Source organism: Macaca fascicularis, chromosome 10, assembly GCF_037993035.2.
Source record: "Macaca fascicularis isolate 582-1 chromosome 10, T2T-MFA8v1.1".
In the NCBI taxonomy this organism is placed as follows: domain Eukaryota; kingdom Metazoa; phylum Chordata; class Mammalia; order Primates; family Cercopithecidae; genus Macaca; species Macaca fascicularis.
Window position 1 is genome coordinate 30,261,646 of NC_088384.1, and position 27,679 is coordinate 30,289,324.

At 47.5% G+C, this 27,679-nt stretch overlaps 1 protein-coding gene across 2 annotated transcripts; it reads left to right on the top strand.

Annotated features, from left to right (window-relative positions):
* The first annotated feature begins 15,384 nt into the window (after positions 1 to 15,384).
* LOC101866303 (hypothetical protein) lies at positions 15,385 to 25,518 on the top strand. Of its 2 annotated transcripts, none has more exons than XM_005567824.4 (5): positions 15,385 to 15,472; positions 16,086 to 16,204; positions 22,173 to 22,495; positions 22,927 to 23,535; positions 24,617 to 25,518. In XM_005567824.4, exons 2-5 carry the CDS (start codon positions 16,184 to 16,186, stop codon positions 25,191 to 25,193), a joined length of 1,530 nt encoding a protein of 509 aa, XP_005567881.1. In that variant the 5' UTR covers positions 15,385 to 15,472; positions 16,086 to 16,183; the 3' UTR covers positions 25,194 to 25,518. The 2 variants fall into 2 exon arrangements, with proteins under 2 accessions (XP_005567881.1, XP_005567883.1); XM_005567826.5 differs by having other exon boundaries at positions 15,440 to 15,472; positions 16,107 to 16,204.
* The last annotated feature ends 2,161 nt before the right edge of the window (positions 25,519 to 27,679 follow it).

The following is a 27,679-nucleotide window of genomic DNA, read 5'->3' on the forward strand; positions in this document are numbered from 1 at the left end:
ATGCTATACTGACTGACTCCATCATTCAATGTCAGGGGCCTTGGCTGCTATCAACTTCCTTACCAGCCTCCCCTACTGGCCTGGTCTAGAGAGGAACTACCCACTGAGTTTTTCAAGGATGCTAGGTTTCTCTCACCAGTGCAGCATCCTTGAAAAACTCAGTGGGTAGTTCCTCTCTAGACCAGGCCAGTAGGGGAGGCTGGTAAGGAAGTTGATAGCAATAGGCATGGAAGGACCATGCAGTCATAGTGTCACATTGTCAGGGCTTAAACATAGGAGGCAGGTGTGTGGCAAAAGATGAAGTGACAGCCAAGGCCCCTGACATTGAATGATGGAGTCAGTCAGTATAGCATGGCACCTCTCATGGCAAGATGCATGAGCTACCAAGAAAGGGATAGCTTCTAATCTTTTTAGCTTATTTTTTATTTATTTATTTTTTTGTCGAGATGGGGGTCTCACTAGGCTATCCAGGGTAGTCTTGAACTCCTGGCCTCAAGACTGCAGCCCCCAGGCCCTCCTGAGAATTCTCTCACCTGGGGAGGTGTCCATGAGTACCTGGTATTGCCTTTCCAGCTAAGCACTCTCAGAACCCTTCTCTCTCCTCCTTCCTTCCTTCCTTCCTTCCTTCCTTCCTTCCTTCCTTCCTTCCTTCCTTCCTTCCTTCCTTCCTTCCTTCCTTTCTCTTTCTTTCCTTCTTTATTTCCTTCCTTCTCTCTCTCTCTCTCTCCCCTTCTTTTTTTTTTCACAGTCTCACTCTGTCGCCCAGGCTGGAACAGCTTGCTGCAGTCTTAAACTCCCTAGGCTGAAGCAATCCTCCTACCTCAGACTCCCTAGTAGCTGGGACTACAGGAGTTTGCCACCATGCCTGACTAATTTTTTTTAATCTTTTGTACAGACATGGTCTCACTATATTGCTCAGGCTTGTCTTGAACTCCTACTCTCAAGCCATTCTCCCACGGTGGCCTCCCAAGGTGCCAGGATTACAGGCGTGAGTCACCACACCTGACCTCCCAGGACCTTTTGATTCCTCTCCCACCATCTGCCACAGTAAGTCTGGCATTATGACCTTTCTTGGTACGGACCATTGCTTTCTCTGTCCTTCTAAGGGCCATCCTTGCAGCGGGCTTGCAGAATGCCTCAATGTCTTTGCTAGGGGGTTAAAGCCTGCGTCCCAGGAGAGTGCTTCCAGCAGATAAACCCTCCCCAGTCGAATCTTAGGTTTTGCACTTTGATCTTGCACCCTCAGAATCCAGCCCTGTATACACTTGCCTGAGGCCCACTGCACGTGTTGGCTGGTTCTGGAGCTCCTTAATACTGCAGCAAGTCTATCACATTCCTTGTCAGGTTTCTTGGTGACTCAATTCTGGTTATTGGTCCATTGGTCTTAATGGGAAGAGGTGGCATATTTCGGGGGACACTTGTGCTGGTGAATATAATCTCATAGGTCAGAGGCCTCAGCGTCATCTTCAAACAAAAGGAAGGGAGACATGGGCTTCAATGAGTAAGGGAAGGCCACTTCTGCAGGTTTGGAAAATTCAAGGACATCAAGATTTTCAGATGCATGACTCCAGATGGCCTTATCCCGTGACTCAGTACCCCAATGTTACCCTGTCAGGGTCCTAATTGTCTGCTACACTTAGGATGAAGCCCTGGGCCTCAGTCTCCCCTGCCCTCTGTCCAAGCAGATGAGAGGGTAGGGAAGGCTCAGGCCCAGAGAAAGAGTGCAAGCCAAAAAGCTTTTTCAGTCCAGGAGGAAGCTTTTTGGCTTGCACTCTGATGGAATTAAAAATATACCAGTCTAGCAAATTGACTATTTAAGTAAAAGGCACTTGAAAACACCAATTGCAAAAAGATCATTCTGCCCTCTTTTCTGTTTCTTAAAAGCAGAAGACAAAAGTCCCATGTGAAAAACGCTGTCCGTCCCTATGCTAGAAGGAAAAGCAACATTCTTATCCTCAAGGATGAGAAGTCAAAACTGAGATACTTCTGAACGACCTTATTATAATAACTTTTATCTTTTAAGCAAAATCAGTGTGGACTGGGAAAATTCCAGAAGCCTCAAAAAGATTTTTTCTTCTCAGCAGCTGGGAAGAAGTTGGATGGGACTCAAAGGAACCTTGGCCCAAGAAACCTGTCATCAGAGTGGAGTCCTATCCGGATACACCAGATTCTGGGTTTTGTTTTTTTTTCTTCACATATTTTAGTTGCTTCTTCACAACCGACTATTCTTTGACCAATTCATTATATACGTAACTGACTCTAACTGCTTCTTTGGGTCTTCATTTCCTTGTGAGGGCTCCTGTGCCATGTGAAACCTGTATTAAGTAAATTCGTATGCTTTTTCTCCTGTGAATCTGTTTTGTGTCAATTAATTCTTGAGCCCAGCTAGTACCATAAGAGGATAGAGCTGGAGCCTTGTTTCCCCACAACTTCTAGTTTTTCATTGCTAATTAATCATTCCAGCCTTTTATCTTTTGCAAATCATCAATCACACTTAGTGTCAGTGCTACCACACTGTTCCAACAGAGGAAGCTGTGGAATTGGTTCCTTTAATATTCTGTTTTCTTCACATCTCTCTGTTGTGGGAAGTCAGGGACCCCGAACGGAGGGACTTGCTGAAGCCATGGCAGAAGAACATAAATTGTGAAGATTTCATGGACATTTATTAGTTCCTCAAATTAATACTTTTATAATTTCTTACGTCTGTCTTTACTGCAATCTCTGAACATAAATTGTGAAGATTTCATGGACACTTATCACTTCCCCAATCAACACTCTTGTGATTTCCTATGCCTGTCTTTACTTTAATCTCTTAATTCCATCATCTTCGTAAGCTGAGGAGGATGTATGTCGCCTCAGGACCCTGTGATGATTGTGTTAACTGCACAAATTGTTTATAGAGCATGCGTGTTTAAACAATATGAAACCTGGGCAGCTTGAAAAAAGAACGTGATAACAGCAATCTTCAGGGAACAAGAGAGATAAGACTTCGCAGTCTGACTGCCAGTGAGCCGGATGGAACAGAGCCATATTTTTCTTCTTTCAAAGGCAAATAGGAGAAATATCGCTGAATTCTTTTTCTCAGCAAGGAACATCCCTGAGAAAGAGAATGCACCCTGAGGGTAGGTCTACAGACGGCCCCCTTGAGGCGGCTGCCTTTTACGGTCGAAGCCAAAGGGATGAAATAAGCCCCAGTTTCCTTGTCCCAGGTTTATTAGGACAAGGAAATTCCCACCTCACAAATTTTGGTCAGACAGGTTGTCTGCTCTCAAACCCTGTCTCCTGATAAGATGTTATCAATGACAATGTGTGCCCGAAACTTCATTAGCAATTTTAATTTTGCCCCATCCTGTGGTCCTGTGATCTCACCCTGCCTCCACTTGCTTTGTGATATTTTATTACCTTGTGAAGTATGTGATCTCTGTGACCCACACCCTGTTTGTGCACTCCTTCCCGTTTTGAAAATCGCTAATAAAAACTTGCTAGTTTTATGGCTCAGGGAGCATCATGGAACCTGCCAACATGTGATGTCTCCCCCAGACACCCAACTTTAAATTTCTCTCTCGTACTCTTTCCCTTTATTTCTCAAACCAGCCGAGATGCTTAGGGAATAGAAAAGAACCCATGTTAACCATCGGGGGCAGGTTCCCTTGATATCTCTCAAATGTCTGACTCATGGCCCTGCTTTTTCATTTCCTCCTATAGGTAAATCATCCCTATTCACCACTAGTAAAAAGTTTACATACTGCATTGTTCCACCATGGTAGGGGCTATATGCACATCTACCCCCGCACCTCTACCTCCGACTCCAGCATATTGGGGTCTCCATTGCTCCAGAATTCCATCTCTCAGTGTCTCCTTTCTCAGACATTCCTGGTCCTAGGATAACTCAGGACTGCCCGGTTTTAGCACTGAAAGATCTATGTCCTGGGAAAACCTTCGGTCTAGGGCAAACAGAGACAATTGGTAATCTTCCTGGAAACAATGGTCACAAGCTGGGTCTCCTGGAAACAGATGTTAAGGCAGAGATGAGCACACAGAATTTTATTAGGGAGTGCTTTGGGCATCACTTGGAATCTGCCTGGTGAGCAGATCCCTCCAGAGTAGGCAAGTTCAGGAGAGCATTTGCAGGTGAGGGCTGACTTCTGGCTGCATCACACTTTTGTCCTGACAGGTGACCTGGGACATTGGCCTTGACATTGGCCCATCAGCAAATGGCAGATTTCACTTTCCTCAATCAATGAGCTGGGAGTAAAGTCCTGTGGAGTGTGAAGCACATAAAACATTTCCAATAAAATGCCTAACACATTTAAAAATTACAAACATGCGAACTGCTGCTCAATTGGGGAAAAGCCTCAGATATTTGGGGGAAGGGACTTCAGAGATCCCATGTCTTTTGTTTTAGGCATGCTTTGAAATCAGCATGTCATCAGAGGAAGAATAACATCAATAAAATACCTGTAGATACATAACTGGACCAGAAGTCCACCAGACTGGAGGTGTGTGCTGGATTAGGGCCCAGCCTCCATCATCTGTGGTCCACAAGAGAAAGCACTAGAAGGTGCCAGGTACTTCCTGAAGGAAGTAAACAGATGGTTTCTCCTATGTAATCAGTTTACATAATGTACAAAAATAATTTCCTGTATACCAAGGTTTACCAGTGAGAGGGCAAGGAATCCTTGCACAGCACAAATCAGAAAGGTACCATATGTACAGAAGATGTCAAAATGTATGGTACCTTAGCTATATTAGATTCCCATTGTTGCTGTAACAAGTTGTCAAAAACTTAGGGGCTTAGAATAACAGCAATTTATTTTCTTACAGTTCTGAGAATCTAAAGTCCAAAAGAAGGCTTACAGAACTGAAATAAAATTATCAGCAGGACTGGTTCCTTCTGGAGGTCCCAGGGGAGAATCTGTTTCCTTGACTCTTCCAGCTGCTAGATACTGCTGGCATTCCTTGGCTTGTAATTGCATCATCCAACCGCTGTTCATGTCTCCTTCTTTTCTGTCCTCAAATCTCCTTCTGCTTCCCTCTTAAAAGGACACCTGTGATTACATTTAGGGCCCACTGGATAATCCACTATAATGTCTCCCTCAAGATCCTTAATTACATCTGCAAAACCCCTTTTGTCATATAAGGTAATGATATAGCTTGGATATTTGTCCCCTCCAAATCCTGTGTTGTGTTCTATGCTCCCAGAGCTTGAGAAAAAGAAAAATAAGGTGGGAAGTTTTGGGGTCATGGGGGCAAATCCCTCATGAATAGCTTGGTGCCCTCCCTGCGGAGATTAGAGAGTTCGTTCATGAGAGAGATGGTTGTTTAAAGAACATGGCACCTCTCCTCTCCCTCTTGTCCTGCCTCTTGCCATGTGATGCCTCCTCCCCCCTTCCACCAAATTGAAAGCTTTCTGAGGTCCTTATCAGAAGTAGATGTGGGCACCATGCTTCTTGTACAGTCTGCAGAACCCTGAGCCAAATAAACCTCCTTTCTTTATAAATTACCCAGCCTCAGTTACAGCAATTGCTCCTTTACAGCAATGCAAAATGGATGAAGACAGGCAGTATTCACAGGTCCCAGGAATTAGCACCTGGATGCCACTGAAGGCCATGACTCAGGCTACCCTACCAGCCTTCAAGTTTTACTGAGGCACAGACAGGAAACATTCTGAGGTGTTGTTCCCAGGATGCTTTACACAGCAGTACACTGACATATTCCAAAAACAAGAGCTGTCCACATCTAATTTTTAAAAGCCATTATCATGTGACCTGTGTGTCCTCCTTTTCTTAAAATAGTATTCTAGACTGAATATTCCTGTCCCCCCAAAATTCATATGTTGAAACCTAACCCCTAATGCAATGGTATTTGGAGGTAGGGCCTCTGGAAGATGATTAGGTTATGAGACCAAAAGGTTTGAGAACCACCGATCTAGGAAAGATATTTACCAAAAAAAGAAAAAAGAGGAGAGGCAGGAGAAGGAAGAGGAGGAGGAGGAGGAGGCCATCCTAGCTCCCCTGGTATCTCACACTAGTAATGGTTAGTATGCAGCAACCACCTCTTTCTCTCTATACTCATTCTCAGTTGGTTCTCTTAGATTTAACAGCTAAATCAACCATAAGTGCAAATATTCATTTCTGTCTCTTCCACTGTAAAACTGTCTTTTCTTTTTACTGTCTTATTTTTGAATTTGCTGGATTAATTTTTGATATCAGCATGCAGTATGCTGTCCACTGCAAATAGACAAAGAGTGTAGAGAAACACAAGACAGGTATCATTACTGAAGTGTATTTTTAGTAGTATAGGCCAGACCAAGCAGAGACCATGGGGCCAGGCAGGGAGTGAGAAGAAATAAGGGTGGTAGGTTTTCCCAAGGGGCCTCTCCACAGTGGAGACCAAGAGACACTACTCCATCCCTTGGCTCTAAACCTAGATCAGCATACCCATCTAATAGCATTTGAACTGTCATCAGCTCTGCCATTTTATTATTGTGGTTTACGCTTGGAAAATCTACTTTCTAGAACACCACTAAAAATCAATGAATAAAATAACAGTGTCTTAAAAAGTAAAGGATGTCTTCTTAACTTCTCAACAGAAAGCACAAGTCTTCTCTGTATAATTAGAATCTCCTCCCCTAGTCCTCACTGCACACAATTACTGAGGATATACCCTATGGTTACCCCAAATAAGTCATATCCTTGCACAATCTCTTCACTTGAATTCAAGAAGAACCTGTGACTGGCTCCTAACCAATAAATATGGCAAAGGTGATGAAATATCTCTCTTTTCATTAGGTTACGTGAAATGGCAAATGAGCTACGAGTGACTTCTAGGAGCTCTAGGAGCTAACGGCACTGACGGCAAATAGCCCCCCAAAACCCTGGCTTCAATCATACAGCAGCAAGGAAGCGAGTTCTGCCAATAAGTTTGGAAACAGATTCTTCCTCAGTTGAGCCTCCAGATGAAAACGTAGCCAAGCCAATGCCCTGATTTCAGGTTGGGAAGACCCTGAACAGACGACTCAGCTAAGCTGATCCCACACTTCTGATCCAGGAAAGCTGGGAGATCATAAATGGGTATTATTTTAAGGTGCTAGGTTTATGGGAATTTGTTACACAGCAAGAGAAAACTAAAACCTGAATCATCTTGGTCACTTTGGTCAGACAGGTGGAGACGAGGTAAAGAGCGAGACCTCAATCATTGAGTACAGGAATACCTGGGCTCACACTGATGGACATCTTCAGATGAAGTGGCCCCTGAGCTGTCTAAGTGCAATAAGAATCTGTTGTTCTTCCTCCAACCTTGCCAGTGAAGACGGAGACCAAGTCTGCATTCAGAGGTCATTCACTGCACAGAGGAAGGAGAGAGTTTTTATTTTCATTTTTGCAAAGCCAAGTCCCCTGGGAGATGGGTTCTCTTTCCCACATCATTATTAAGAGCAATGAGAGTTGCATAGGGTCCCATTCCTGAAGTGTCCATACCCTTGGGATGATGAGCAGAAATGAAAGCAAACACCACCGTCTGACTGCCTGACTGGTGTGAAGCCCCGTGACACTGGTCACTCATGGCAGATTTGGTCTCTGTTCCCCATGGACTTGGAACACATCTGGGTAAAATGCTATGGCTGTCCCAGAACAAACAGTGACTGTCAGGCCCATCTTCAGGCTAGAGGACAAAGATGGCCAGGAAAGCTGTGTTGCCAGACTTAGAGACTGAAAATCAAGCCCTAAGGGTTGAGACTGGACATAATAAATCAGGAGTGTGGGGGCAGTTCCTGGGCACTATAGGTACCAAGAGATATGGTTAGAACCCTCAAGGTCACTGCTGCTTCCAGTGCAGAAGATGGTGACTGTTTATCCCAAAGTCCCAGACACTGAGGGAGGCTAAGTCGAGGCTGAGCTCAGGCCCCTGAGAGAAGAAAGAAATGCAGATGGAGATTAGGTCAGAGCATGACCCCAGGTGAACCAGCAGAGGAGAGAGGAAGAGTCAACCCAGGTGCCCAGGTGCTCTTCCTTGAGGACTCTTGCCCTGAGGGTGAAAGGTTTGAGGCAGCAGAAGTCAGACATGGTGGAGATGCCCCAGAGCTGCCTTCTGAGACCCCAGCATTGGGACAGGACACTCAAGGCTCTCTTAGCTCCTCTCATGTCCTGAGATGCAAGAGGATCCTCCCTGAAAATCTGCCTCCTGAGCACTGACAATTCTTAGCTCTTCCTTTGCTCCAAGCCCTGGAGGCCTACACCCAGGGGATTGTGCAGATGCCCTGGCCCAGGTTGGAAGGGTGTGGAGGGCATAAATCCTCTTCCAAAGTTGCTTTGAGGCTCAATTGGTAGAACACAGAGATGCCAAGCACCATCCATCAGTGAGCATCTGGATTTCTAGTGTGTTCCCTGACCCAAACGCCTCATCTTCCCTTCCTCTCACATACCTGGGGAGGATCCTCCTGCCCTTTGTACACCCAGAAGGCCTCAATCTGGGGTGGAATCATGCTGCTCCCTGCCTGAAGGCTCCTGCCTTCCCTCTGAGCTCATTCACAGCTACCCACAAAATAATTTTTCTCTCTTTTTTTTTTTTTTTTTTGAGACAGAGTCTCACTCTGTTGCCCAGGCTGGGGTGCAGTGGTGCCATCTCGGCTCACTGCAACCTCTGCCTCCCAGGTTCAAGCAATTCTCTTGCCTCAGTCTCCCAGGTAGCTGGGACTACAGATGTGCACCACCACACCAGGCTAATTTTTGTATTTTTTTTTTTTTTTTTTTTTTTTTTTTTTTTTTTTTTTTTTTTTTTGAGACGGAGTCTCGCTCTGTCACCCAGGCTGGAGTGCAGTGGCGCAATCTCGGCTCACTGCAAGCTCCGCCTCCCGGGTTCACGCCATTCTCCGGCCTCAGCCTCCCGAGTAGCTGGGACTACAGGCGCCCGCCACTGCGCCCGGCTAATTTTTTTTTCTATTTTTAGTAGAGACGGGGTTTCACCATGGTCTCGATCTCCTGACCTTGTGATCCGCCCGCCTCGGCCTTCCAAAGTGCTGGGATTACAGGCGTGAGCCACCGCGCCCGGCCTAATTTTTGTATTCTTATTAGAGATGGGGTTTCACTATGTTGCCCAGGCTGGTCTCGAACTCCTGACCTCAGGTGATCTGCCTGCCTCAGCCTCCCAAAGCGCTGAGATTACAGGCATGAGCCACCGCGCCTGGCCTCCAAAAGAATTTTCCAAAGTGGTGATTCTCCCATTAGGACACATAGTGATGGGAACATAGGCAAGCCATTCTGAATTCTCTCCAAGACCTTCCACTGTCGCCTCTTGTGCATCTGCTGAATCCTGCGACAGATTGGGAATCAGGGGCCACTTCAGGCACGTGTTATTAAGTCAGGAGCCCAGTGTGCACTAAGTGTCATGGGAGCACAGCCAGCCAGAGTGGCCCCATGCTGGAGCCTTGCACCAGGACTACACAGCCTGAGTTTCTTCTTGACTTGACCACTCTGTCTTGGACCCATGGTTTGTCTTTTCTTACTGTCAGTGTCTTCACCTGAAGAAAACTAAAACAGCAGTAAAGTTCACAAACTCCTTGCATTCGCCTGCTTAGAAAATCGAAAGGCAAAGTGTTTCCATTAATCAGCAAGGTCTCTATGATTTTTATTCCCAGAATGGTTAGGTTGAGACATCTGGCCCCTTCAACTCCAGGTTTGTTTTAGGTGGTCATAGAAAAATACATATTTTTCTCTCTCAGTTCTCTATGTCACCCGTGCAAAGGTTAGTCCCGACTCAGCCTCTTTCAGTTCCAGGAGCAGAGCAGAACAGACTGTCAAATGCATACCCCTCCCTTGCTTCCCTCATTGCAGTCTTTTAAAGTATCTCTTGTCATTACTCTAATTCAGCACAGGTTGACTCTCACTTTCCAAAATGAAGATACTTCTGTTTTCATTGCTGGTCAAGGAAACAAAAAATCATGATATGTTTATGAACTGAATGTGCACGTCCCCCTGCCACAAATTCATATGTTGAAGCCCTAACCCCTATTGTGGCTGTATGTGGAGATGGGGCCTCTAAGGAAGTAATTAAGATTAAGTGAAGTCACAAGGGTTGGGTTCTCATCAGATACTATCAGCATCCTTATAAGAAGAAACACCCACACTGTCTCTCCACACATGCGCACAAAGGGGTCACGTGAGCACAACGCCAAATGGCCTCAGCCTATAAGCTAAGAGAAGACGCCTCAGAATGACACCTACTTTACTGGCACCTTGATCTTGGACTTCCCAGCCTCCAGAACTGTGAGAAATAAATTTCTGTTGTTTAATCCATCCAGTCTGTGATATTTTGTTATGGCAACTGAAGCAGACGAATAAATGATAAAAAAAAAAAGTTCAAGAGAATATAGAAAAGTATTTTATAATAAACAGTGTTACCATTTTAGTAACCATTTTCTGTACATGTTAACCCACTTACCTAAGACGTTCACAAATATGAATCACTGATATCCCAGGAACCTTGTAACTCCTACTCCCCATTCCAGGCCTAGTAGAGCCCCAGGAATATGGCATACAATTATAAAGAACGTGAAGCAATGAATGAGTGAATGTTATGGTCATACACGATTTTACAGTAATAGAATTACATTAGACAATCATTCATGTGACCTGCATTTTTTTTTTCAAATATTGCAGACAGACATCATCAATCATTAAATAGAAGGGAATCTTGCCATTTGCAAAAATACAAATGAACCTGGAGGAAATTATGCTAAGTGAAATAAGCCAGATGCAGAAAGACAAATACTGTATGAGCTAATAATATGTGGAATCTAAAAAGTGGAACTCTTTTGACATTGTTTGGTAATACAATAAATGCAAAAAAAAGATAAAGGAAAGGGAAAAAGTAAACACAAAAAGTGGAACATATACAGGCAGAGTACAATGGTAGTTCCCAGGGGCTGTGGGTGGGAGGAATGAGAGATGGTGGTCAAAGGCTACAAAATTTTAGTTATAAGATGGTAAGTCCTGAGGCTCTAATACGCAGCATAGTAACTGTAGTTAATAATGCCGTATTATTAATTGAAATTTGCTAAGAGAGCATATTTTAAGTGTACACACACACACACACACACGTTGACTACTGTGGTGAAAGATATGTTAACTAATTTGATTAATCATCAAACAAGGTGTATGTGGATCAATGTGTATGAATTGTACACTTCGAATCCATACAATTTTTATTTGTCAATTATACCTCAAGAAACCTGGAAAAAAAATCAAACATTACAGACATCTTATTGTATTTTGTGTGTCTTATCCAAAAAAACTACCCAGAGCTCAGCAAAGCATTTGTTTGCCCTCACACTGTTCCTCTCCCATTCCAAATGTTGACCAAAAGGAACCATCAGACAAAAAACACCTCCAAATTTTTTTAATTTATTCAGGAATCAGAATACAGAATTATAGGCTGGGCACCGTGGCTCATGCCTGTAATCCTAGCACTTTGGAAGGTCGAAGTGGGAGGAACACTCGAGGCCTGGAGTTCAAGACCAGCCTGGGCAACACAGTGAGACTCTACCAAAAAAAATTTTTTTTAAATAAAGTAAATACATAAATTAGCTGGGCATAGTGGCACTTGCCTGCTGTCTTAGCTACTCAGGAGGCTGAGGTGGGAGGATTGCTTGAGCCCAAGAGTTGGAGGCAGTGGTGAACTACGATTATGTACTACACTCCAGCCTGGGTGACAAAGCAAGACCCTGTCTCAAAAAATAAATATAAAAATAAAAATAAATCTACAAAAAAAAAGAAAAAAAGCATTATAACCTAAGATGTACAGCCATAGCAAGCCACATATGCATCTGAAGAGGGGAGGGCAAAGGGAAGGTTGTATTGGCAAAAAAAGAGGTTTAAATAAGTTGCTTGGAAACAGTTCACTGGTTATGGAGACTCAAAACCACAGATGGCATCAGTTCATTGGTGGAGATGCTGTTCCTGGGCAGGTGTTCTTTCAAAAGCATCTTATCTGAATTGTTGTGGTCCTAAAACAGGAATGCCTTGCAGGCCTATTTCAGAAAGTCCTGAGACAGCCATCCCTTTTAAAAAATATAGATGGGGTCTTGCTATATCGCTCAGGCTAGTCTTGAATTCCTGACCTCAGGGGATCCTCCAACCTTGGCCTCCCAAAGTGCTGGGATTACAGGGTTGAGCCACCGTGTCCAGTTTCCTGAAACAGCTTTTATCTCAGCCTTGTAAGCATGAGCCCTTCCCTTTCATACCCTCAGGGTTTTACTTTGGGTCAACAAAAAGCGAGTGTATTTTAGTATCTGCAACTTTCACACACCTATTGCCATAAAAGAAAGGACCAGCCTCGACTGACAGTCAGCACTCTGCAGGTATCCTCCACAATCCTCTCTCCTCTCTCCCTCTTGCTCTGCAACCTGGCCATGCCATGATTCCTCCCTATCTGTCCTCCTCTGTGGACTTCTATGACCACACTCTGTCCTATGAGGCTGGATCAAGGTCATACTCACTCACTTCTCTCCCCTCCCTGACATTTGCTCCACTCCCCAACTTGTTCTCCATGCATGGAGCTCAGTAGAGCAACAGCAATCAGATGATGAAAATAAATAATGGTGACCAGTCTTCAAATGGATCCCCTTTTCAATCTCGCACTATCCATCTGCTGCCTTCTCATCAGCCCTCTGCCCCAGTTTCTTTCCCTTCTCAAACCGGACAAGCGCCTTACTCTGCGAAGATGTGTGCAGCCCATTTCCATGCCCTGAACTCCATCCCTTCAAGCTCCTCTGGCTGCTCCCTGCTCAGGTCTCAGAAAAGGAGTCCTGGGCAACCCTCCCAGGGAGCCGCCTGCCTGTGTAACTTTCAGTACCAGTCTGTTTGCTTTCTTGAGATAATTAGTTACAACGGCCACTTTAAAACAATGGTCTTTTTGTTTTGTTTTTTGTTTTCACCCTATTTATAAAGTCAGAAATCGTAAGTCCTTGAGCATCCACAGCCACTCAAGGACAAACCTTTGCTGAATGCTTCAAGCGGAGGGGGGGAGGCTGAGTATTTTCAAGGTGAAAAAAAACACGACGGTTTTTATCAGCCCTGTTTTATGCGACAATCCCAGGTCGAATCTGGATCAATGTAATGACTTCCTTTGTATGGACCTACGTTTTGTTCGTGCATTCATCAGTGCAGCTGGGAACCTGCAGCTCTGTTCGCTGGCATGGCGATACCTCGGGGAACGGCAGGACAGAGCCACGAAAAGATAGCCAGCCTCACCACACTGCCTGTTGCTCTTAGCCACCATGGCCATCATAGCCTGTGGCAGGAGATTTGGGGTGCCCCCGACCCCTTTCAGGAAAAGACAGTTTGTGGAGGCTGAGTACTTTCCAGGCCTGACCGAGAAAACAATTCAAAAGACCCAAAGGGATTCCTCGCCTGTCCTGTCCCTTGAACGGCCTTGAACAGGGGGTCCTTCCGCTTGACTCCTAGCCCCTCCCTCTCCCCTCACCAGGAAAGACCCTCCCCATCTCTACAGAAGCTTGACCGTCCCCCTAGAGGGCCTGGGAGGAAGTGAGTTTTGCAAACAGTCCCTGTTGACTCCAGTGCCCCCTGCTGGTCCCGAAGGCGAGATTCCGGCGGGGCTTCAGGGCACAGCTACCCGGCAGTCAAAAGCTGGGCCTGCCGCGCCTCCACACCGCTCCTGGACACCCCACCCGCTTCCCAGGCGTGACCCGTCAACAGGTCTGTATTGGCGACTGGCGACAAAAGGAGCAGCCCTGCATGTAGGGAAAGCAGGGCTGACTCCTCTGCAGGCTCGCGGGAGGGGAGGGGCGTGAATGCGTGGAGAGCGGAAACACGGGGAGTCGAGGGGAGCATGCGCGGGCCTCAGAAAGTTGTGGAAAACTGACTCCCGGCAGCAGGGAGGAACGTGCACTCCAGACAGAGGGTAAGTTAATAGAATCCCGGGGGCAGTGGGTCTTTCCAGCCCAGGGGGTTACAGAAGTAGGTAAATCCAGAGATTTGCCCAGCCAAGGGCAGGGGCGTCTTTTCTAGACAAGCGGGGTGGGGTGGGGCGAGGACCTGAGCTCACGGGACCCTGGAACCGGCCCCTGCACCCCGCATCCAACTGAGGAAAAGGGAGGTCGCCAGAAGCACAGGCCCAGGACAGAGTCCAGACTTGGCCGTCTCCGTTATCCCAGAATACTCCATCCCACACTCCCAGCCACTCCCCCACCTCCCCACTGCCTCTCCATTTGCCCACCGCACCCCCTTTTTCCACCCTGCCCCCACCCTACTGTCCGGTGGGAAAGGCCGCAGGCATCACCTATTCACCCATCCCCACCCCCCCTCCATTCCCTCCCTCCCTCCATTCCCTCCCCCCCTCCATTCCCTCCCCCCCATTCCCTCCCCCCTCCATTTCTTCCCCCCCATTCCCTCCCCCCTCCATTTCTTCCCCCCCTCCATTCCTTCCCCATCCCTTCCCCCCTCTATACCTTCTCCCCTTTCTTTCTTCCCACATCCCCACCCATCCCCCACTCTCTGCCTCTCTTCTCTCCCCCTCCCCCTTTGTTTCTCTTCCCCATCCCCACCCCTCCCCCAACCTCTGTCTTCCTCATCCCCACCCCCACCCGGTCTCCCTTCTCCCATCCCAACCCGGCCCATCTTATGTCGCCCTTCCCCCATCCCTCCTCCACATCCTGTCTCCCTTCCCCCATTCCTTCCCCCACCATATGTCTCCCTTCCCCCATCCCCTCCCCCACCCTGTCTCCCTTCTCCCATCCACACTCCTCCCCCACCCTATGTCTTCCTTCCCCCATCCCCACCCCTCTCACACCCTGTCTCCGTTCCCAATCCCCACGGGCTTCTGCCACTCTGTTTCTCTTCCCCCATCCGACCCCTCCCCCACGTGTTCCATCCCCCACCCCCACACTTTCTTTCTTCTCGGATCCCCACCCTGTCTCCCTTCCCCCATGCCCACCCCTCCCCCACCCTGTCTCCCTTCCCCCATGTCCACCCCTCCCCCACCCTGTCTCTCTTCCCCCATGCCCACCCCTCCCCCACCCTGTCTCCTTTCCCCGTGCCTATGCCTTCTCCACTCTTTGTTTCCCTTCCTCCATCCCGACCCCTCCCCCACCCTATGTTCCTTCCGCACCCCACCGCTCCTCCACCCTGTCTCCCCCATTCCTAACCCTCCTCCGCCCCCTCCTTCTCCACCCCCATCTCCTCCCCAACCCTGTCTCCCCTTTTCCCTTCCTCCTGCTCCCTTTTCTCTGCCCCTCCCCCCACTGCTCCTCCTCCTCCCACTCCTTGAAAATGAGCCCCTCTCGACTCTGGGCGACCTCGCTGGATCTCGTGAGATTTTGCCCTGGAAGGACTGAGAGACGGGGATTGGTCAGGCCAGGCTGCTTGCCCCGCCACAGCCGCTAGGGCGCTTGCTGAGCCATCGTCTGGTTCTTTCCTTCCAGCGACTTCGCAGAGTGGTGCTCTCTCTGAGGAAAAACGTAAGTTCGAGCCGTGATTCCTCCGCTTCCCCACAGGGTGACCTTGGGCTTGTGCCCCGGCACCACCCCTGTCCCGGGTCCCTGTTTTCTCTCCAGAAATGGGTTGAAGACCAAAGAAAATAATATGCGCCACTTGGGTCACCCCGGGCCGCATGCCCCGGAAAATTGGCCACAGTTGAGGAGTTGTGGCTGTCACGAAGCCTTGAACCGAGGCCGCGATGCTCGTGTTTGGAGCTCCTCGGGGCGGGTGCGCATTTGTAATGCGGTGGATGCTCTGGGACTCGGCCCCTCTGAAGGTGCTGGGGGTTGGGGACGGCCCAGGTAGTGACGTAGGCGTCCTAGGAAGGCGGGAGCAGAGGCAGAAATGTGGCTAGAGGACGGTAGTCAGGGTCCTTGACCACAGGGGTCACTTGTGACCGACCACATGGTCTGTTGTTCCTCCTGCGCCCTGGTTCAGCCCAGGAGACACTGGTGCTCGGGTTTGGAGCTAGAGATTTGCAATGAAAGGGCGAGATTGAGTCGCCAGTTGTCACTTTCCTCAGCAGTATTTGCGGAGGTTTTTACAGGAGACCGTTGCTTCCTAAATATTATACATGTGTCCTTCTTTTTGGAGCATTTTGATTATTACTCTCAGACGTGCGTGGAGACAAGTGACTGAGACCTAGAAATCCAAACGTTGGAGGTCCTGAGGCCAGCCTAAATCGCTTCAAAATGGAACGAAGACGTTTGCGGGTAAGAAGGTCCCCTGAGCTGTCTGAGGTGCTCAGAGAAGCCCTGTTCCCTCTGTCCTTGTCCCTCGAGCCAGATGGGAGCTGCATCCTGAGGTCCCTCACAGTAGAGGAAGAGGCAGGAGCCGCTTTTATTGTTTCCGGTCATTTCCCCAAAAGAGCATTTCGCTCCTCCTGCTGTCTTTGTCTAAGAATCAACCCTGGTGGCTCGTGCCTGTAATCCCACCACTTTGGGAGGCTGAGGCAGGCGGATCATGAGATCAGGAGATTGAGACCATTCCTGGCTAGCACGGTGAAATCCCGTCTCTACCAAAGTACAAAAAATTAGCGGGGTGTGGTGGCATGCGCCTGTAGTCCCAGCTGCTCAAGAGGCTGAAGCAGGAGAATCGCTTGAACCCAGGAGGCGAAGGTTGCAGTGAGCCAAGATCATGGCACTGCACTCCAGCCTGGGGGACAGAGCTAGACTCCGTCTCTAAAAAAAAAAAGAACCCTAGGCTAGGCATGGTGGCTCATGCCTGTAATCCCAGTACTATGGGAGGCCGAGGCGGGCAGATTACCTGAGGTCAGGAGTTTGAGACTAGCTTGGCCAAAATGGTGAAATTCTGTCTCTACTAAAAATAGAAAAACATTAGCCAGGCATGGGGGCCCACACCTGTACTCCCAGCTAGTCAGGAGGCTGAGACAGGAGCAGGAGAATCGCTTGAACCCAGGAGGTGGAGGTTGCAGTGAGCCAGGATGGCACCATTGCACTCTAGCTTGGGCGACTAGCGTGAAACTCCTTCTCAAAAAAAAAAAAAAAAAAAAAAAAAATCCTAATGTATTGGGGACCTTATTGCCAAAGCCACGATTAGATTCAGAACCTTTGCATGGGGTAATCAGAGGCTACAGCCCACATTTCCGAGTGGTGTCAGAGAGCATGAGTTCAGGGAGGCTCTGATCTCACTGCCCCGTGGGCTTGGGCCATTAGGGGTAAGTGTTCGTCTTGAGAAGTGAACAACAAGAATGTTGGGTGCCTCCTGGGGAGATCAGGGAGGACATGCAACCTGACTTGAAGCGTGGAGACTCGTACTGGAACCAGAGACTCAAGGATGACTGTGTGCATTGGACTGTGGGGTCATGCTCGGGTGCTGTTGGTATCCGCTCGCCTGTATTGGGTGCTGTTAGGATCCACACGCCTGTAATCCCAGCGCTTTGGGAGGGTGAAACGGGTGGATCACTTGAGCTCAGGAGTTCAAGACCAGCCTGGGAAACATAGTAAGACCCTGTCTCTAAAGAGTAGAAAAAGAGGCTGGGCATGGTGGCTCACGCCTGTAATCTCAACACTTTGGGAGGCCTAGGCGGGTAGATCACCTGAAGGTCAGGAGTTTGAGACCAGCCTGGCCAACGTGGCAAAACCCCGTCTCTACTAAAAATACAAAAAAATAGCCGTGCGTGGGGGTGCATGCCTGTAATCCCAGCTGCTCAGGAGGCTGAGGCAGGAGAATTGTTTGAACCCAGGAGGCGGAGATTGCAGTGAGCCAAGATAGTGCCATTGCACTCCAAAAAAAAAGACCTGAAGGACCTGGTGCAGATACTTTGGGGGTCCCCATTGGGATTCTATGACTAGAGAAGAGGGTGCAGACCACCCCCATGATGAGCTCAGAGGCCACTCTGGCCTGCGCAGCCCACAAGGACCTTAAGAACTAGTAGACAGGACATGCAGAAATACCTCCCCAATTCGTGCCCCGGACCCTAGGAGTCATGCTGGGCCCCAGTCTTTTCACTCCTCCCTTACATTGGGAGGAAGGACAGCACCTTTGTGCAAATGTGCTCCTGGTGCTGCTTCCTCTAGTGCCACTGGCAAACTGGCGGTGTGAAGCTGGACGGAGGAGTGTCACTGCCTCACAGGGAGATTGCACAGCTCAGAGATTGCACAACTCACACTTCATCACAGTCCCTCCTCCTCCCTTGGATCTCCTGGAAGTGGGGATCCCATAGAAACTTCCCTAACTGTTGGACTTCCTCAGTTTTCCTGTTTTTCCATGGTTTATGTGAAGCTTATCAGCCCTTTCTGACACTTAGATTGTTTGATAGGCAGGGAAATGAAGATCTATCTAAACTCCTCACGTAAGGGTTACCAATTCCTGCCTGCCTGGAGCTGAGCAGGTTCTTCCCCAGAAAGAGTCAAGGACTTACAAGACTAAAAATGAAAATGATGGTGAATTTTAGATTTTCTGTGAAGGCTATTTGAGGTAATGAATGAGAACTGCTGCTGCCTTTGCTGTGCCCAGTAGGTGCTTGATAATTAGGGACATTGACAGTGACCTTTATTACTAATCTCAGTCTTCCGTGGCTGATGAGGAAAGATGATTGCCTGGGAATTAAAGGAAATGTAGAACCAATTGTAGTTTAACCCAATTTTCACAAAGGCCGTTTGGTGTTGAGGGTGAAAAGTAGGAGAAAATAGTCTCCAGAGAGAGAACTGAAATGGAAAACACCCTTCAACGAATTACAGCCTCCTTAGGCAGGCCAGAGCAAACAAAGCCAGGCCCCAAGACGTTCCAGCTGGACACTTGCCAGTAGAATATAAGCATTGTGGGGACGTCACAGTGCATGAGGCAGAGAATGGCCTGGAGAATTCTTTGGGTGGAGAGGTTTCGAAACTTCAAAAGCACCAATGGGTGATCAGGCCCAGGATAGGAATCATCCCTAAGCAGATCCTTAAATGCCAAATGTAACTTCAATTTTTGTGAGAGAAAATGTATTTGTGCACAGTGCCTAGCATGAAAAGAGGGAAAAATTGAGTCTTAATTGATAGGCCTGATTGCATCTCGGTGACCAGAATCTCTGTGCCTGAGAAGCTTAGGGTCAAGAAGGCGTCAGCTGTTTCCTTGAAGTGTGGAAACATTAGTAATACTTAGGAAGGGACTGGCCATTGGAGATTATGTTTGGGGTAAAGGCCTGACCTGCTGCTTGTGAACAGCCCCGGTGTGGAAGAGGACACCTAACTATAAAGAGAAGGTCTTCTGAGAACTTCCTTAATGGCAGGGATGTGTGCTTTTGGCTCTTGTTTATTTCTCTCCCTGGCTCCAAGATTCCTAAGAAACCACGGGGTCTTTCAGACTTGAAAATGTTGCTGTCCTAGGTTGGGTCACCAACATTACCCTCCATCCCACCTCTCCAGCCCACATTCCTAGGTTTAATCTTGTCAAGGCTGTTTGCCAAGAGGATCCTGACTTTCTGGCAGAAAACACCCTTTCCCTCTAGGGAGGGAGGAAAATTGAACTCCCTCCCTGTCCCAGTGATTACCTTGGCTTTACTGGAACTGTCTTTTGTCTTCCTTAGCCATTCCCCTTTTTAATTTCTCTACTCCATCCAGGCCAAAGTCTTTCAATTCCACCCCCCAAAAGAATATCTGTCTTTGTGGTAATCCACTCAGTCCCGTTACAAATGCCCAGCCTTACTTCTGGCTAACTCCTAGTTGTAGTGTAATTTTGACCCAGCTTACTTCAGGACAGCCTTGACCTTCAAAGTCTGGAAGACCAGCCACCCCTCTATTGTACCTTCCTTTCTCCCTGAATAGGCATGTGATTTGCTGTGTTAAGGAACACAGAGTATAAGTGACAATTTGATACTTGGGGATTGTTTGGGAGTGGGGAGGGGTAATGACATGATGCTCTTCATAAAGCTATCTTAACTGGAGTATTTGGGTAATTTTGATGTGGCCAAAAATTCCCCCAACAGTTACACTTTCTGGGTGGTTTTGTTCACTTTTTCTTTCCGTTTTGTAAATGGACATCCCATTCAATCAGTTGAACCTGAAGTAAGTAAAAAACCCCACCAGGATTCACTGGCTGGAAATCCAGGAATGTAATTAGATTTGGCTCTCTCATTGGCAGCGTGGAGTTGAAAGGGGAAGGATGCCCAGAAAGGGCAATAATAGCTTCTGAGGTGCTAGAGGAGGGACCCAGAGGCCTTGAAGTCAATGTTGTGGTCCTCTCAGAGGTCTGGGCAGATGGCTTCTGCACCACACCTGGGTCTGGTGAGTCGGGAACCTCAGGCCAGGCTATGGCCACTGCCACCTTCCCACTGTCAGCCCAGGGTCTCCATGGGCCATGAGGGCCAATGCTGCCTAGATGATTTTCCTTTTTCTTTCCTTACAAAGGAACAAGCTTTGCTTTTGCCTCTAAATGTAGTTTTGCCTTAATCCCAAACATTTTTCTTTGGTTATTGGATTATTTCTTAATGGATACACAATAATCGTATATATTTGTAGGGTACATGTGATATTTTAGTTGATGCATATATAGCGTGTAATCGAATTATGGCAATTAGTATAGCCATTACCTGGAACATTTATTATTTATATTGAATCCCAAACATTTTGATTTCTGCCATTTTGTATATGTTAAAAAATAATTTCTTAAACAGCTTTTTTGGAAAATAAAAGATATCTAATTAGTTGGAATTTTACTTTATTACAATTTAGATAGTATGTGGCAAGCAATTATAATTTGCATCATTTATGATTCTCTAACTTTTTAGTGATTTACTAGTAAGGCTTTTTTTAACTAAAAAGTTAAAAAATATTCCATAGATTTTTTTCTTTTTTTCTTTTTTCTTTTTGTCAGATGCTTTGGAATTAAAGACATTTTCTTTTTTTTTTTTTTTTTTTTTTTTTGAGACAGAGTCTCGCTCTGTCGCCCAGGCTGGAGTGCAGTGGCGGCTCACTGCAAGCTCCGCCTCCCGGGTTCACGCCATTCTCCTGCCTCAGCCTCCTGAGTAGCTGGGACTACAGGCGCCCGCCACCGCGCCCGGCTAATTTTTTGTATTTTTAGTAGAAACGGGGTTTCACCGTGGTCTCGATCTCCTGACCTTGTGATCCGCCCGCCTCGGCCTCCCAAAGTGCTGGGATTACAGGCGTGAGCCACCGCGCCCGGCCTTTTTTTTTTTTTAAATAGAGATGAGGTCTCGTTGTGTTGCCCAGGCTCGTCTTGAACTCCTGGGCTCAAGCCATTATCCCACCTTGGCCTCCCAAAGTGCTGGGATTACAGACATGAGCCACTGTGCTGGAGGGTGGAGGCTTTTTCAAGACATCTAGTATACAAGATGGTAACTGTAGTTAATAATGTATTGTATACATGAAAATTTCTAAGAGTACATTTTAAGTGTTCTCACCACACATATGTGAGATTATACATATGTTAATTAGCTTAAGGCACCCATTCTACAATGTATACATACTTCAAAGCATCATATTGTACACCATAAATATACACAATTTTTATTTCTCCATTTTAAAACTAATGTTTTGGGGAAAAAGAACCAGGCTTTGTTTTACTGTGAATTGTTTGCTCCCTTGATTTCCATGTCAAAGTAATAACTCTTAATATATGTAAAAGAGACACAGTTAAAATACATGTCTCAGAATGGTTTTTTTTGTTTTGTTTTAATTTTACTTCCAATTGCTGTGTAATACTGTTGGGCTGCTTCTGTAGTTTCTCATTTAAAATTTTTTGGTGAAATATAATGGCACCCACTGTGCATTGTGTGTGTGTCCCTAATCTTTCCCATCTGGCTTGTTGGAGCAGAGAAGGATGCTGTTCTGGGCTATGTGACACTCCCGTTTGAATTGTCTTTGAGTGATCATCAGAAGCTTTTTCCCGGAATGAGTAGGCTCAGCTCTCAGGCTCCTTAGTTCTTACTTCCCAGGGGGACTAGAATTAAATAGAGTAGTGGGTAGATACAGGATGGGGCCAGTGGCCATCCTGTTTCCTCCTCTACACTTGATGAGATGCTCATCCTGATGCCAGCAGAGCTGTGGCTTTGTGGCCACCGAGTGCAGAATGGAATCGGGATAAACTGAGAACTCCCTTGCTGTTGCTAGCACAGTGACTTTGGCCCTGAGTTGGTCCCTCAGAAGGGCGAGGAAAAGATAGAGTTGCTTATGCTTGGGCTGAAAGGGATGCTTTGTTCCCTGTATGTTTCCTCAGGGTTCCATTCAGAGCCGATACATCAGCATGAGCGTGTGGACAAGCCCACGGAGACTTGTGGAGCTGGCGGGGCAGAGCCTGCTGAAGGATGAGGCCCTGGCCATCGCCGCCCTGGAGTTGCTGCCCAGGGAGCTCTTCCCGCCACTCTTCACAGCAGCCTTTGATGGGAGACATAGCCAGACCCTGAAGGCAATGGTGCAGGCCTGGCCCTTCACCTGCCTCCCTTTGGGAGTGCTGATGAAGGGACAACAGCTTCACCTGGAGACCTTCAAGGCTGTGCTTGATGGACTTGATGTGCTGCTTACCCAGGAGGTTCGCCCCAGGTAAGGGTGATCTAGCAGCTTCATGTGGGGCCCTGGGAACCTGAGCAGGATGCAGCCGGGGTCAGGGAGCATGGAGCACCTAAGGCTGGGCCAGAGGCTCCGATGGTGCCAGCAAGGAAGTTCAGGGAGGCCTTGGGGGCCACTGCAGGGGTCACTCTTGGAATGGGCTTCTGGACATGGGGCACTGATTAAAATGCAGGTGTCTGAAGGAACATGCACCTGCTTCCTCCTGGTGGGGCAGGAAGTGGTGACCAGGAAGGATCCCAGGATCCTAGTGGGAAAGGGAGCAACTGATGCCTTTCTGATGTATGGAGTAAAAGTGCAGATCTAAGGCAGTTGTTTGGTGGGTTCTTACCCACATTATGAGACTCATGGTCTTATCTTGAGTTGATTTTAAAGCATCTCGGCTATTAACGTGTTTTTCCCCACAGGAGGTGGAAACTTGAAGTGCTGGATTTACGGAAGAACTCTCATCAGGACTTCTGGACTGTATGGTCTGGAAACAGGGCCAGTCTCTACTCATTTCCAGAGCCAGAAGCAGCTCAGCCTATGAGAAAGAAGCGGAAAGTAGATGGTTTGAGCACAGAGGCAGAGCAGCCCTTCACTCCAATAGAGGTGCTCGTAGACCTGTCCCTCAAGGAAGGTGCCTGTGATGAGTTGTTCTCTTACCTCATGGAGAAAGTGAAGCGACAGAAAAATGTACTACACCTGTGCTGTAAGAAGCTGAAGATTTTTGCAATGCCCATGCAGAATATCAAGATGATCCTGAAAATGGTACAGCTGGACTCTATTGAAGATTTGGAAGTGACTTGTACCTGGAAGCTACCCACCTTGGCAAAATTTTCTCCCTACCTGGGCCAGATGATTAATCTGCGTAGACTCCTCCTCTCCCACATCCATGCATCTTCCTCCATTTCCCCGGAGAAGGAAGAGGAGTATATCGCCCAGTTCACCTCTCAGTTCCTCAGTCTGCAGTGCCTCCAGGCTCTCTATGTGGACTCTCTATTTTTCCTTAGAGGCCGCCTGGATCAGTTGCTCAGGTAAGGGATGGTGAGGTTTCTCTGCAGACCAGAGCAAGCCCTTCTTTATTGTAGTAAACAATAAAGGACATCTAGCATGTGCCAGCCACTGATAATGCAAGAGTGAGCAAGTCACTACCAGTTAACATGTCTTGTTCACCACTCTGTCCCCAAGCATGATATCACGTAACTACTACTCATTAGGGTTAGAGATATACATTAGGATAGATGCTATTAACAGTGACTCCTTGTTAGAAAACTCTGTAATGGGAGGTTGGGGTCTGGCGAGGGTGCCTTTAGGCATTCTTCCTTAGGAAGTGATGCCTAAGATGACCGAAAATAAGCAAGGAGGGCATTGAAGAAGGGAAAGCCTGTCAAAGGTGAGATTTGAAATTGTAAGCTGTGTACTCACCAGCTTCTCAACATGAGCTGTTCCCTCTAAACCCGACTCAAATTTCCTGTCTGTAAAGTGTGATTTAGATCTCAAGGTAATAGGTGGGAAATGCAGGATTCTGGAGATGTGGGAGAAGGAACAAGAGTGAGGAATTGCAAAAATTGATAGGTGGTTTGCTGATGATGCGGTGATCTAAGGTAGCCCTGCAGCCTGGGAACCCCCTTTGGATGTTGCTGACCCTGCCCAAGTTTGTCCTCTATGACTACTCCCCAGTAGCTTCATCAGGCACAGAGATACAGGTGACTGGGGCCCAGGCAGTGGCAGAGGAAGCCTGAGGTGAAAAAGTATTTTCGGTTGTATCTTCAAATACTAAAATTCACTGATGCCCTTCCTTGCTTGAGAGATCAAATCAGGCTCTCTCAATTCAGTTCATGCTCACACCACCGAAGAGGTCTGTGTTGGACCCCGCCTCACAGGTCAGCCAAGAGAGTGTTTGAGATCTTTGTTTACCTGACCCACTTATGCAGCAAATAATGGAGAAAGGACTGCACCTAAACTTGTACTCCCTTGAATGCTCCTTTACAACATGGCATCCTGGGGGTTAACCATCATCAGGAAGACTTTGGGTTTCGGTGAAACGGGCCTCTCTCCAGTCTCCCCACCCCACTACCACCATTCCCCAGCACTAACTGCTTTGTCTGTTTGCAGGCACGTGATGAATCCCTTGGAAACCCTCTCAGTAACTAACTGCCGGCTTTCGGAAGGCGATGTGATACATCTGTCCCAGAGCCCCAACGTCAGTCAGCTGAGTGTCCTGAGTCTAAGTGGGGTCATGCTGACCGATGTAAGTCCCGAGCCCCTCCAAGCTCTGCTGGAGAGAGCCTCTGCCACCCTCCAGGACCTGGACTTTGATGAGTGTGGGATCATGGATGATCAGCTCCTTGTCCTCCTGCCTTCCCTGAGCCACTGCTCCCAGCTGACGACCTTAAGCTTCTGCGGGAATCCCATCTCCATATCTGTCCTGGAGAACCTCCTGCACCACCTCATCGGGCTGAGCAATCTGACCCACGTGCTGTATCCTGTCCCCCTGGAGAGTTACGAGGACGTCCATGGTACCCTCCACCTGGGGAGACTTGCCTATCTGCACGCCAGGCTCAGGGAGTTGCTGTGCGAATTGGGGCGGCCCAGCATGGTCTGGCTTAGTGCCAATCCCTGTCCTCACTGTGGGGACAGAACCTTCTATGACCCAGAGCCCATCTTGTGCCCCTGTTTCATGCCTAACTAGCTGGGTGCACATATCAAATGCTTCATTCTGCATACTTGGACACTGAAGCCCAGGATGTGCATGCATCTTGAAGCAACAAAGCAGCCACAGTTTCAGACAAATGTTCAGTGTGAGTGAGAGAAAAAAGGGGAAGTTGGGGGTAGACAGATGTTGAGTTAACGGGATCTTTTGGGAGATGCATCCTATACAGTTAGAAATAGAATCTGAATTTCTAAAGGGGGATTCTGGCTTGGGAAGTACATGTAGAAGTTAATCCCTGTGTAGACTGTTGTAAAGAAACTGTTGTAAAGAAACTGTTGAAAATAAAGAGAAGCAATGTGAAGCACCTGGTGTCTTCTAGTATATGAATCTCCTTTCCCCATTAAACCTCAGGAAATCTCCAGTTGCTGGTTAAGACACTGCTCATCCATGGTACTTATACCTTTAGGCTGGACAGGGTCCCGGCCCCCAGATATCATGGCACCATGAATTTCTTTGAGGCATCAGTTACCTCCTTGCTTATTTCTTTGGTATTCAAAGGGTGACAGCATGCAAGGTGTATCCTCAGGGCTGGAACATACTAAGGAAGGGGCCAATAATGAACACCACTGAGTGAAGGGTTGTTCACAGGAGCCCTCACTACTAAACCCCCTGAGACCCTGGACTCAGTCCTCCCTGTTTTCCAGTGCACTCATAAGCCTCCATCCCTGGCCTTTGGCTGTGCCAGTATTGGGCTTGGCTATGTACAGGTCAGACCCCCAGTACTGGGAGGGGATGTCCAGTACTGCACTTGAGGTGGAGCCTCTGGGCCTCACCAACCCATCCCATCAGGTCCAGCCCCTTTTTGAATTTAATTGTGACCCATTTAAAACATCTAAATTCCTTTTGGCAAAACACTAAGATCATATTTATTTAGTATTTGTACCCACATTAAAAATGACTTCATCTTGTGGTCCTACCAGAAAATTACTACTTCAACGTAAGAGTCTCCCCATCAATGAGGAGGTAGTAAGCTGAATCTCAGCCAGTGAGATGCCCTGGATTTGGGGTTCCAATAGTGAACAAACTCAGGGCAGGTGCTAGGGAGCACTTAGGGGGAAGTAGATGAATGAATGTCAGATTTGGGAGTTGGGAGTAGGTGGAGGCCACCCTATAGAACAATCTATCAAAAAGGATGGGAGATGTCATACTGTGCAGGTGGACTCTACAATCCCTGGGCAGTCAGCCCACTTGCCTGCCACTGCTCCCATGCTAGTGTGTCCTGCCCTTAGGCTGCGTCACCTCCCTCACTGTACAGCTTTCCAAAGAAGCACTTGGGAATAAGGTCACACACCAAGGCCCAGGGGCAGGCTCTATCTGCATGTAGCTGTGAGTGCCAGCACACCCAGTCCTGCCTGTTCTGAGGTCTCTGTCTTGGTGATAACCACCCATGATGCTGCTGGCATTGCAGACTGTCAACAATTTCCTATCTTGCGACACCTATCAGCTGGGCCCTTCAACCTTTTTTCTTCTGTTCCCATCTTCAAGCCTCCTACTCTAAGCTCTATAAGAAACAAACTGGTTGGGCGCAGTGGCTCACACCTGTAATCCCAGCACTTTGGGAAGCCGAGGCAGGTGGATCACCTGAGGTCAGGAGTTCGAGACCAGCCTGGCCAACGTGGTGAAACCCTGTCTCTACTAAAAATACAAAAATTAGCCGGGTGTGTGTATTTCCAACTACTCAGGAGGCTGAGACAGGAAAATCGCTTAAACCCGGGAGGCAGAGGTTGCGATGAGCCAAGATCATGCCACTCTACTCCAGCCTGGGCAACAGAGCAAGACTCTGTCTCTATTTAAAAAAAAAGAAATAGGCCCATCTTGTGGGCACATTTTGCTGTATTTTAAAAGCTCTCCCTCTTTCTCTCTTTTTAGAGATAGGGTCCCACTCTGTCACCCAGGCTGGAGTGTAGTGGCATGATCACGGCTCACTGCAGCCTCAACCTCCCAGGCTCAAGTGATCCTCCTTTCTCAGCCTCCCAAGTAGCTGGGACCACAGGCACACGCCACCATGCATGGCTATGTTTTTATTTTTTCTAGAGATGCGGATCCTTCCTATGTTGTACAGACTAGTCTTGAAGTCCTGGGTTCAAGGGATATTCCCAACTCAGCCTCCCAAAGTGCTGGGATTACAGGCATGAGCCATTGTACTCCAGCCTTGGCGACAGAGTGAGACCCCACCTCAAAAAAAAAAAAAAAGAGATTAATAATACGTACCTTGTAATGTCACAGTGAGGTTCACTTGAGCTAATTTTTTTATGTAAAGCACACATTAGAAAATCGTAGAACATGGATAGTCCAGCACAGGATAATGGTTATTAGCTGCCTGCTGCAAGTAAAGAAAGAAAAATGCTGCATCTTGCTTCTGAAGCAGGATTCCTGACAGTAGGGACATTATTTGACCTGGAGATCTCATTTGAGAGATGAATCTGGAAAACTTTTTTCAGACTTTGGAATCGAAATATTCATAA